Source organism: Silurus aristotelis (genome assembly GCF_946808225.1).
Source record: "Silurus aristotelis genome assembly, chromosome: 12".
Classification (NCBI taxonomy): Eukaryota; Metazoa; Chordata; class Actinopteri; order Siluriformes; family Siluridae; genus Silurus; species Silurus aristotelis.
The window spans coordinates 24,595,858-24,609,177 of record NC_139585.1 but is presented as its reverse complement, the minus strand read 5'-3'; the positions used below and the strand labels follow the sequence as shown (position 1 = coordinate 24,609,177).

The following is a 13,320-nucleotide window of genomic DNA, read 5'->3' as shown; positions in this document are numbered from 1 at the left end:
TAGCTCTATGTTGTCATCAATAAATGGCTGAAATGACAATAAAAATGGTCTTGATTTTACTTGTTTTTTCATTCCCCCACACTCACAGTATATACGTTTTATATATATATATATATATATATATATATATATATATATATATATATATATATATATATATATATATATATATATTTATAATATATTACTCCCACAGGGTGAAGAACTAATTATTAAGCAACAATATAATTTTTTATTGTATTCTTATTCTTATTTGTTGTTTGGTTTTCCCGGAAACGCACTTCCGTCCCGGATACTCCATTAGGCAGAAATTTGGATAAGCTGCAGTAATCACAGTAATTAAATAGCACATTACAGACATGAAACAACACCATTATTTCATTCACAAACTGCAGGACTACAAATAAATAAAAACTCTAAAAAATATTAACGCACTTTCTCTGGGAGTCAATAAAACGCAGCCCTTTAAACCTTTCACCCACGTCCGAATCCCAAATTGCACACTTCAGAACACGAAGTGCACTAGACAGTGTGAGTACGCTAGGAGGCATAGCCAACCTCTATAGCGAGCACCGAACAATTTGAGATTAGTCGCCGAAGGCGCGCCCCCCATCTTTGCGTACTTTGCGAACTTTGCGCAAACAGCGTAGCGCGGTTTAGCGCTCTGCAACCTCGCTCACCTCTTCCACGAAAGCTGAGAACTGCTCGAGGGGAGAGCAGGACATGTCTCCGTACATCAAGTCTGCCTTCATGACGCAGGACAACTTGGTTGGGCTTTGCTTCACGAAGTACACCGCTTTGCTCTTCGAGGCGCACGAAAAGCCGTCGGTTGGTACAAGGTTTCCGGCGGCGTTGAGATACACGACCAGCGTGGTGCGCTCGGGCTTATCCAAAAAGTCCTGGATGACCTGCCTGTGCTCGTCCAGCGCCACGCACTTTTGCCATCGCTCCTGTTTCAGTTTCAGGGTTTTCAGCACGTAGTCCTCTAGAAACTCGAACCTTTTGTCTGCAGCTGGAGACTCGTCCATGTCCGCTGCAGGCCTGGTGGTCATTGACTATAGTGTGAAGTCCATACAAACTCACCATAGTGCCCCCTTTTAGGCTCCATAGTAACCCAGTGTTTGCATTAATGAGCTTGTTGCTCAGGGACACTCTGGTCTGTTCTTCTCATTCTTCTCACAGGTGGATGCACACATCACTTAGTTACTCTCCCTGCTTTGCTTTCACAGCTCACGTCTTGGGTTTCAGGCCATTGGGTTTGTGTTAAAACACAACACAGAGAACACAACTGAATATAATGGTGAAGACCTCAAAAGTTCACTCCAAAAAAAACTTCCATGTCTATGATGTGAAATAAGACTTTATTCACATGGAATTCTATCCAGTTCAATTGTGTTTCTACAACTATAAGTGTAACTTGAAGGACCCCCATGACAAGTAAAAAACAGACTTGGGGAGTTCCCAAAGATTATTTTAGTAAAAAAGATATGAATTACACAACAACTGGGGAATAAGACTTCAATTCGAACACTGCTTAAAGCAGCTTTAAGGAAATTATTCAGATGCAATGTCAGAAATCCGTCTTCATACGTTTTTGTTTCTGATGAGCGAGGCAGGAGGTGTCGGGGGGGGAAGAGGAGAAACTTCATGAGAGAAACCTGATTTGGTCAGAGCTCTAGGGCAGGCCACTCGAGATCTTTCACTCCAACTCATGTAAACCATATGTCTTTATCCATGGTGCTCTTGAAACATTTGGGGTGATGAATTGGAATGCTGGATAAATGAACACTGATCCCTACATGTACATTCTCAAATCAAGTGGCACATCTTTCCATAGGAAAAGGCTGGAGGTGATTATAACTGTTAATAGGGATTAAATGTGGACTGAAACAGACAGAAAGGTAGAATGTTGTCATTGCATAGTACATTTACAAAACATTGAAATGCAGTTTCATTAGACAGTTTAATTAGAAGGACATTAGACAGTGGATGCTCGATAACTTTCTTCTGCTAAACTCAGATAAGACGGAAGTACTTTTACTAGGACCACATGCAGCTAGAAGCAAACTGTCCGATTACGTAGCATCTCTGGATGGTGTTTCTGTTTCAGCGTGTACGGCTGTCAAAGACCTTGGTGTGATTATTGACCCGAGTCTTTCCTTTGAGGCTCACGTGAATAATATTACCAGGATCGCCTTCTTTCACCTTAGAAATATTGCTAAAATTAGAAATATGATGTCGTTACAGGATGGAGAAAAACTAGTTCATGCTTTTGTTACTTCTAGATTAGACTACTGTAACGCTTTACTGTCTGGGTGTGCGAGTAGGTGCATAAATAAGCTTCAGTTAGTACAGAATGCAGCAGCAAGGGTCCTCACTAGATCTAGGAAATATGACCACATCACCCCTGTATTAATCAGTCTACACTGGCTCCCAATCAAATCTCGCATTGATTATAAAATACTACTACTGACATATAAAGCACTTAATGGTCTCGCACCACCGTATCTGAGTGAACTTCTTTACCAGTATGATCCTCCACGCCTACTTAGATCAAAAGGTGCAGGCTATCTGTTGGTTCCTCCAATAATGAAGATTACAGCAGGGGGCAGATCTTTCTCTTATAAAGCCCCGCAGTTATGGAACAGCCTTCCTATCAGTGTTCGGGACTCAGACACAGTCTCAGTGTTCAAGTCGAGGTTGAAAACATATTTATTCAGTCAAGCCTTTGATCAGTAGATTTTTTTCTTAGGTAAAGGATCTGGAGGGAACATGGATATAGAGTGTTTGGTGAACTGGGATATTTGTATGCTGTCGTCCCCTCACATTCACGTGTTCACTCAGGTTTGTTGACGGTTGTGTGGTGGGCCGTCTCTTATCCCAGAGATCCCTCATGTCTGTGTTGCCTTCTGGTTCTCCCTTTTAGTTATGCTGCCATAGCGAGTCTTGCCGAGTTCCAAACTGCACAGTGACTTTAACTCTCATGCAACAATAGGTACACTTAATAATCCATATCCTTCTCTTCCTGTCACCCTCTTCTCTCTCTCTCTCTCTCTCTCTCTCTCTCTCTCTCTCTCTCTGTCGAGTTAAACATGCTCCTGAGGCTCCAGTGACCACTGTTCCTGCCCCTCTCCCCTCCGTGGATCTTCCCACTTCATCCAGGCCTGCCTCTGGATAGTGTTCTCTTTGACTGGAGGCCACTCTGTGCAGCTGGGGAAGGTTTGTCATCAACACCTTGGGTGGTTCCATGAAATTCCGGAGTAAGAACGGGAGCTTTGAGGATGGATTTGGACCGTAGTTGATGTCAACAGTCTCCTACACTGACTCAGGAATACATTTCGCTTCTGATCATCATCACTGTACCCCGCAACATTGTATATCTGCTATAAATGGACATTCGGTCCAACCCAGATGAGGATGGGTTCCCTCTTGATTCTGGTTCCTCTCAAGGTTTCTTCCCTATGCCATCTCGGGGAGTTTTTCCTTGCCACAGTCGCCACCGGCTCACTCATCAGAGACAAACTTACTCATAAAGAACATATTAATTTTTAATCACCCCATTATCTGTATAAAGCTGCTTTGAGACAATGTTCATTGTTAAAAGCGCTATACAAATAAAAATGAATTGAATTGAATTGAATTGAGTTTATTATCTACCAAAAATTGTGCAAATATATGTAGAGAATGTAATAAATAAGTGGGTAAATGTACAGCAAATAAATATGAAGACTAGTGAAAAATGTGCATAAACTGTTGAGTACAAGAAATAGATATAAAGGTGGTGGGCAGTGTAAAAATGTAAGAATATACATAAATGTATACGAGATGATATATTAGTGCAAGGTGTATAGGGAACATACAAATCTATTGTTGGGTGTCCATAAACTTTTGAATGGAATAAACATGGGCTTTGAAGAAAAAAACTCCTGTGCTGTGTTTGCTGATGGACTCGCCATGGTATCAGGAATAATAGTTTATACCACCGGTTGTGTGCAATAGTTTCATCACTGGTTTCAGAATGAAAAAGCACAATGAACGTTCTACATGCCAATTAAAATAAAGTTGGGAAAGTTTTGCCAGGACCATCTCAAGCTGAGGAAGGTCGATTATGATACATGGCAGACAGAGCAGGACAATTCTAGAATATTAAAACGGTAATAGAACTGATTTTATAATGAATGTGTTATTTGGACGGTCTTGTATCTGGTCATCAAAGAAACTGGAACTGGCACATCAACATTGCGCACAAAACATAGTAACATAAAACACTATATTATTATACAATATGCAAAATACTTATTCAGTTGTATTTGTATAGCAGGTTCAACAATGGACATTGTCTTAAAGGAGCTTTAGAAAAAGCAGCTTTCCTTCATATGATTATCCCTAATGACTGAGTCCTCATTATAGTCCCTATGTCCTTTCATTATCGTTCCATAGTGGTTGAATGCAAGTCTCTTCATGGCGATTGTAACCTGGAACCTGCACAGTCTAAATCTATTTTCATGGTTCTCAACCCTCCAGAGTAACCTCATGGACCCTTAGGCTGTTTACGTGGAACCGTCAGTGAGTGTTTTCCAATTGTTGAGAACTTCATCCTGAATTAGGGTCGAAGCAAAGAACATAAATAAAGTGTAGGTGGAAAGATATAGGTTTGGATTAAGATTTCAAGTGGAGTTTTAGGTTTCCACTTCAGCGGATCTGCTCATCACTTTCTAGTGCTATGCATTTTAATATATATAAAAAAAACGTTCATCATTTGTGATTAAAAGTGTATGCAAATCAGCATATCCAAAGCACAGCGATTACGGGTATATGCAAATGTGGTTAAAACGAACAATGTTGATTAAGGTTATTGATCATTTCATTAACTGCTCTGTCTTTCCACATTACTGATGGATGACTCTTTTGATTAAACCGTTCTAATTGGTTCTACACATGTGATCATTTTCAAGATTAAAAGTTTAGCATCACAATTATAATCAACTAGTCAAGGGCAACTTGCGCCACAGTTCTGTTCAAAAAACGGGGGGGAAAAAGGAGAGAAACGGGTAGACTGATCGGGTTTCCTTGTTCTTTTCGGACCTGCCTGATTCATCCTGAACCCTTACTTCTGGATGGAGATCTCCTCAATTGGAAGCCAATCACTTCTCATTCCATATGGACAGCCTAAACATACTCTATATGGATAAAAGTATTTGTACGCTGGACTTTTGCAGCCATATGTGGTTCTTCCCCAAAATTTTAGGAGGCACTTCAGATGTGTTACTATGAAATTGGCTTGGAAGGGTCAGGTGTCAATACTTTTGTTCATACAGTGTATTTTCAGTCTCTTAGTATGGAAGCATTTTAGAGTATAAATCTCCTGACAGTGTGCATGATGAATAAACAGGTCTCAGGGATGTATAAGTGATGAGTATTTGCATCCCTTACATACAAATCAGGAAAATCAGTTCTGTATTCTGCTGGAACTGCAGTTGTCTCAGTTTTCGGTCGAGCATGCCGAGGCAATAAAAAACAACAACTGTGATTTCTCTGCCTGCAAATTTTCAATAGTCTGATCCTCAGGATTTAAAAGAAACTTAAGACGCATTTGTTGTTCACGACTATGATTGCACTTTTATTTATTCCGGTCTTTTACAGGCTTTAATTAGCCATTTCATTGTCTTTTAGTCACCTTATGGTCGTTTGGCTTTATTACTTATTGAGAGTTGTGAGGAAAACAATCCAGAAGGGCTAATTATTCTTATTCTTATTTGCGGTTTCTTATTTTTATTGCGATTGCGACTCCTAATCAAAGGTGTACGACTGTAATTATATCAGGTTGACTGAGAGTTGGAATCATTCTTATCCCTAAGGATCCTGAGGACTGCTTTCAAAACTTCTGACTTTATCTGAACTCTTATTCACACACACACACACACACACACACACACACACACACACACACACACACACACACACACACACACACACACACACGCACACACACCAGTGCAAATGTCGTCTGTAGTAACTATGTTTTGGCAGTAGATGGCACTAGAATTGCACACATTATTTTTGAATTTTTTTGTTATTTACACTTCTGCTTTAATTTGCCTCATGTCTTAACCTCACATGTTGTTTACTAATTTTTACCTCATAAATTTGCCTCATCGTTTGTTTATTGATTACACCCCATCTGATGCTCAAGTATTTGACCACTAAGGATTTTAAATCACAAGTTGTACATGGATTTTACCTCATTCATTTGCATTGTAGTTGTTCACTTATTTTTACCTCACCGAATGCTCATTGATTTTACCTCAGGATTTTACCTCACCTGATGATCATTGATTTTACCTTTAGAAGTTTAAATCACTTTGTTTACATACTTTTTTAAATCCAGCGGTTGTTTACTGATTTGACCTCACTTGATTCTCACAGATTTGACCTCACTTTATTTATGAATTTTATTTTCGGTAATCCTACCCTAGCAGTAGTTTATGAAGTTGACCATCATTTCACCTTATTTGTTGTTTACTGAACTTCATGATTTTACCTGACTTGTTTTGGGAAGTGTTGCTTTGTAATACTGTATGTTGGACTTCTGATCCGAAGGTGGTGATTTCAAATCCCAGCATTCCCACACTGTTATTGTTGTGCCCTTGAGGAAAGCCCTCTGGATACAGGCCCAATATTAAAAATGTTTACTTATTTACTTATTCTGAAAAGCTACCTCATGATTTTACCCTGTATTTACCTTATCGTTTTACTTATTTTTACTTAATGCCTTTACCTCATACCTTTACCTTTATCATCAGTAGCAAAATGTCTTCTTGTGTTCTAGCTCGTGAATATATATGAAAAGCTGGAACGAGAGTGAGAACATGAAGGCAAAGCCAGGAACCAAGAAGACTTTGAAGATTAGCATAACTGAACAAAAGCAGCCATTAAGGTGCTGTTGCTGCCCGCATTTCAGTGATGTATTGTGGTTTTTTTTCTCTCTCGAAATAAGCAGGGCAATTCACACATAAAACATTATACATGTTTCCTGTGACAACATCTTTAGGGCACGATCACAGCTATGAAAACACAGGTCTGAATTTCTGTTTGCACATTTTTACAGGCAGCTGTAGCCCCGAATCATAGCTCTCACTCCAAACATCTGCTCTTCTGTTTCCGTTGTAATGCCATGCTCCGTACCTTCAATGGAACCGACAGAAAACAATAGTGTATTAGCATTTAGATCAGGTAAATTGTAAAGAATTGCATGGCTAAAGACAAGATGCTAAAATGTGCAGGCTTCTATTGCATTTTTTTTGTAGAGTTTCATTTTTATTATGGGATAATTCTAGACAAATCTTAAAGCAAATATCCAGTGGTCTAATAATATAAAGATGTAGATCTTTACAGGCAGCTGTAGCCCTGAATCATTGCTCTCACTGCAAATATCTGCTCTTCTGTTTTCATTGCGATGCCATGCTCTGTACATTTAATGGAAATTGACAGGAAACAATAGTGTATTAGCATCAAGGTCAATGAGATTAGAAAGAAATGCATGTCTCAAGACAAGATGCTAAAATGTGCAGGCTACTAATGCATTTTCCTCTAGTGTTTTATCATCATTATATAATTAAAGATACATCTTGCTTATTTCATCAATTTGCCTTCCTAAAACCTTTCAGATTATTTTGTTTCACTTCAGTAAATACTTTTCTCCTGGTAGCCTGGATCTGGAACTTCTCCTGGGAAATGCTGGGTCTAAGATAATACTAGACAGACCACACACACCCAAAAAAGCCTTCACACTCATTCACACCTGGGGTCAATTTAATGCAGCCAGTCCACCTGTTTATTTGTTGTAGGTGGGAGGAAGCTGGTGAAACTTTCAGAAAGCCACCCAGACATGAGGGGAATATACAAAACTCAGCACAATAGCTTCTCACATTCTTGGAACTGTGAAGCGACAACACTGGGCTACCTTGGTGCGCAGTGATCTATTACTAAAGACATAAAATACAAAACACACTCATTGGTGTACACTAAACATGCCGATATAATGATGTTTCAGTTTGACCATCAGGCTTAAGATATAAAACATTCTGAATGTGTTCATCTGCTGCTGCGATTCGATCCACATTAGTTTTGTCCATGTACAGTAGTTTCTGGATTCCCTGTGGTGCCATAAATCAGCTGCACATGAACACTGATAGGCATCTGGAGCCAGTTCAGGCAGGTCAAGTGCAAGTTCAGACCAGCTTTGAAGAAGCTTTAACGAAAGAGGACCAGTTACCATTTATAACCAAAGGAGGGGGCTAAAGCAACATCAGTGTAACGATCGAAGGTGAACAGTCCTGGCTGTGCATGTATTACTAAGGACGTTGCTTGGTATTTGAGAGGATTTCACATATGAATACATGCATATTTCATATTTATGCAGCTCAATCCTTCCATCATATCTTTTCAAAAGAAGAGGAGGTTGTTGCTGAACTTTCTTCTCAACCCAGAACTAATCTCTCAAATAACTGAATATATTATTTTAAAGTCGAGAATAGACATTTGTACTAAATGTGTGACAAATTACAGTATCTAATGTATTAATTTAGCACTTTTAACAATGGACATTGTCACAGAGCAGCTCCACACAAATAGAAATAGATTGAGAATATAGTTATAGTTTAAATTCAGAAAATTGTCCTTATAAATTTATCAATACTGAACGACAGCTGAAGGTGAAAGTGATGGGGGAAAAACCTTGAGTGTAAACAGAGCCTAAGGGAACCTCATCTTCATTTGGGTGACACCAAAATATTCATTTATTAGTTCATTTCTAGTTTTTCATTGCTGAAGTTTTCAACTGTACACTGATAAACGCTTGATTGCAAAACTGTTTTGTGGCAACTGTAGCCCTAAGATACTGTTACAGAACTGTTTGTATGAACTGCAGTCCAAAGCCACATTCATGGTTACTAAGTGTTTACCATCCACAATAATTCTAAGTGTGGATCCATCCTCAATAGCAGCAAGTGGTGTCCAATTGATATGAACTATAGTGTTGCTGGTAAGTATACATTTACATCTCTGACATAAATATATAATATATATTTAATATAATAACAATATTTGGTTATTCTGATTATATTATATATTTATTTATAAACGTAACACACTTCAGTTAGTTTTATACACTAGTAAGCTGTATATATATATATATATATATACAGTGAGGAAAATAAGTATTTGAACACCCTGCTATTTTGCAAGTTCTCCCACTTAGAAATCATGGAGGGATCTGAAATTGTCATCGTAGGTGCATGTCCACTGTGAGAGACATAATCTAAAAAAAAAAATCCAGAAACCACAATATATGATTTTGTAACTATTTATTTGTATGATACAGCTGCAAATAAGTATTTGAACACCTGAGAAAGTCAATGTTAATATTTGGTACAGTAGCCTTTGTTTGCAGTTACAGAGGTCAAACGTTTCCTGTAGTTTTTCACCAGGTTTGCACACACTGCAGGAGGGATTTTGGCCCACTCCTCCACACAGATCTTCTCTAGATCAGTCAGGTTTCTGGCCTGTCGCTGAGAAACACGGAGTTTGAGCTCCCTCCAAAGATTCTCTACTGGGTTTAGGTCTGGAGACTGGCTAGGCCACGCCAGAACCTTGATATGCTTCTTACAGAGCCACTCCTTGGTTATCCTGGCTGTGTGCTTCAGGTCATTGTCATGTTGGAAGACCCAGCCTCGACCCATCTTCAATTCTCTAACTGAGGGAAGGAGGTTGTTCCCCAAAATCTCACAATACATGGCCCCGGTCATCCTCTCCTTAATACAGTGCAGTCGCCCTGCCCCATGTGCAGAAAAACACCCCCAAAGCATGATGCTACCACCCCCATGCTTCACAGTAGGGATGGTGTTCTTGGGATGGTACTCATCATTCTTCTTCCTCCAAACACATTTAGTGGAACTATGACCCAAAACTTATATTTTGGTCTCAACTGACCACATGACTTTCTCCCATGACTCCTCTGGATCATCCAAATGGTCATTGGCAAACTTAAGACGTGCCTGGACATGTGCTGGTTTAAGCAGGGGAACCTTCCGTGCCATGCATGATTTCAAACCATGACGTCTTAGTGTATTACCAACAGTAACCTTGGAAACGGTGGTCCCAGCTCTTTTCAGGTCATTGACTAGCTCCTCCCGTGTAGTTCTGGGCTGAATTCTCACCTTCCTTGGGATTACTGAGACCCCACGAGGTGAGATCTTGCATGGAGCCCCAGTTCGAGGGAGATTGACAGTCATGTTTAGCTTCTTCCATTTTCTAATGATTGCTCCAACAGTGGACCTTTTTTCACCAAGCTGCTTGGCAATTTCCCCGTAGCCCTTTCCAGCCTTGTGGAGGTGTACAATTTTGTCTCTAGTGTCTTTGGACAGCTCTTTGGTCTTGGCCATGTTAGTAGTTGGATTCTTACTGATTGTATGTGGTGGACAGGTGTCTTTATGCAGCTAACGACCTTAAACAGGTGCATCTAATTTAGGATAATAAATGTAGTGGAGGTGGACATTTTAAAGGCAGACTAACAGGTCTTTGAGGGTCAGAATTCTAGCTGATAGACAGGTGTTCAAATACTTATTTGCAGCTGTATCATACAAATAAATAGTTTAAAAATCATATATTGTGATTTCTGTTTTTTTTTTTTTAGATTATGTCTCTCACAGTGGACATGCACCTACGATGACAATTTCAGATCCCTCCATGATTTCTAAGTGGGAGAACTTGCAAAATAGCAGGGTGTTCAAATACTTATTTTCCTCACTGTATATATATATATATATATATATATATATATATATATATATATATATATATATATATATATATATATATAGTTTTTGTTTATTTATTCATTTATTTTTAACCTCGCCTCACCTCACCTAGGTTTAGACATTAATGAAATCTCACACAAACATTTTCTGCCACATATAAATAAAACGTCAGTTACACATGCCATATATATGGCATGTGTAATACCTTTAAGAGGTCATGCTAAAATCAGCATATATGCTATTATAATTATTATTATTATTATTATTATTATTATTATTATTATTATTACTGCAACTGCAAGACTTCCATAGTCTGTCTAGTTTCTATAAAGTGTATATTATTTGTCAAGTCTTGTTCAAGTATTAGATATTAGGTTTTTGTTTTCTATATATGTATATATGAATTAGGATATAAGTTGAACTTTAATACATAATATTTTCCAATTCGTTGTCCTCACTAGGAACAGAGCCATGGGAACTCAGGCCATTGTTTGTGTTGAACTATATGGTGTGATGTCAGAATGAGCGGCTCGAAGTCTCTCTCTGCGGAGAACATTTCGGACCCCTCGCAGGCCCCTGCTGAGTGAGAGCTGCCGTCACGGCTTTTGTTTTCACGTCTGCGCCACAACATGTCAGGGCTATTTTGGGCCTAGTCGTCCCCCCACAGGGACTTGACACGTTTGGAATTGAAAAAAAAAAGAAGGAAAAAAAAGAGAAACGCTTGATAAAATGCCTGGAGGAAGTCAGTGCTGTTTATCTGCACCCTGGCATGGCTGCTCGGCCCGTCGGAATATGTAGCATGGCAAATATTTGCGAGTGTTGTGGCGTGCTATCTTAACTGGCCTCTTTGAAACACATGTGCAAAGCCTACAGAACACTGGTGGGTTTTTTTTTTCGTTTTTGAGCGCTCCAGGCCATGACTGGACAATTTTCATACTTTCACGCTTTGGTGAATGGCCAAGACCAACAAGCCGGAGCATGGGGCTCACTCTCGAACAGGATATTGGGTTAGTAATGGCTGTCTAGGGACCCTCAATATGACACAAATTACAGATTTGCTTTTACACATTCGCTGATCCAATGGAAGCCTTTTGCAGATTGGACTCACAATAAGCACATTTTGTAAATTATAATTCTCTTGTTTCTTAAAGAGACCTTTTTTCGCTCCATACCGTAAAGCAAAAACACTTTGCAGGACCTGGGTTTTTTTCTTTTCTCAGCTGTCATACACTATTTAGAAAAATTCTCCAATAAATATCTGGTGGTTTTACTACTCAGTATATTTACCAGCAGTCCTAAAAATGTATACATGTACAGTATATATATATATATATATATATATATATATATATATATATATATATATATATATATATATATATACTAATAGTTAAAAGGCTACGGTACACCGTGAGAAAAATACCCCATTACTAGTCAGAGATAACACACACACACACACACACAAACACACACACATTAAAATGGCGAGACATTAATGTCACAGCATGCAGGTCAAATTCCAAGATCTCAGAAATGAACATATAATAAAATGAATCTACTGTATAACAACGAACCATGTTTGGAATTCCCTCAGCCTCGCGTCAACGGAAACGGCAACTTTATTCGATTCTTAATGAGCCCCATTCCCTGTATGAACGAATGCCCCGCGATTGCCAACTGGCAGTAAGGAAATGTTTTACAAGATGCTGGCACATACATTACACAAACAGTTCCTGGCAATCACTGATATTTGAATCTTTTTTTTGTGATACATCAGAGGCCGATCGTGCGTCTGTGGCATCGCTGGACGACTCATATGTTCTGCACTGCATGAACACTCAAACATTTCACTTGGATGCTTTAATTCATTCAGCACCTAAAAATGTTTCAACTAGTCCCTGCTTTTGAAGTCGAAAAAAATTCACATTGAACGGAATAAAAATGCATAAAATGAATAGCAACCCAAACAATACCTGAAGTGTCCTGAAATATATCAAAATGAGAAAAACTCTCAATTTGGTCAAGGAGCACCGTGTATGTTGAATTTCACTCCTGAAAGACCTTTATGTGGACTCCGGTTTCAGTCCCGCCGGGGCTTCGACTTGCCATGACACCTTACCTGTGATAGATGAGAGGAACCGACGTCGGTATTACCTAACCTATCAAGTGCACTTGAAAAAACGAGTCTGATGTTTTCACTTCCTGACCTCCTTCTTTACTGCCATGTAATCAGCCTCAATTAGAGCCTCAATTAAAGGAAGGAATTTGCCCATGAGGTCAGCACGGAAAATGTTCCTGGATCCATCCCAGTTTAAGTTTTCCTCAGCGAATACTGAATCCATAACGACCATCTCGGCTTGTACTTGTACAATTCGAAGTACTTACGACTACACAAATCAGAGGACGCGTTGCACTTTCAGTGCTACATATATCACAATGCATATTGACCTAATAGTTTCTTCAATGTAATTGGAAATCTTCAGGAAAAACGCTTGTTTTCGAT

General features: G+C 39.1%; 1 protein-coding gene across 1 annotated transcript in view; it reads right to left on the bottom strand.

Annotated features, from left to right (window-relative positions):
* The window catches only part of dnah9 (dynein, axonemal, heavy chain 9), a 145,416-nt gene extending 144,000 nt beyond the window's left edge, over positions 1–1,416 (bottom strand). Inside the window, exon 1 of the mRNA XM_083556808.1 lies at positions 681–1,416. Coding sequence (XP_083412934.1) covers positions 681–1,052 — 372 coding nt within the window. The 5' untranslated portion in view covers positions 1,053–1,416. The remainder of the gene's footprint in view (positions 1–680) is intronic.
* Positions 1,417–13,320: the final 11,904 nt, after the last annotated feature.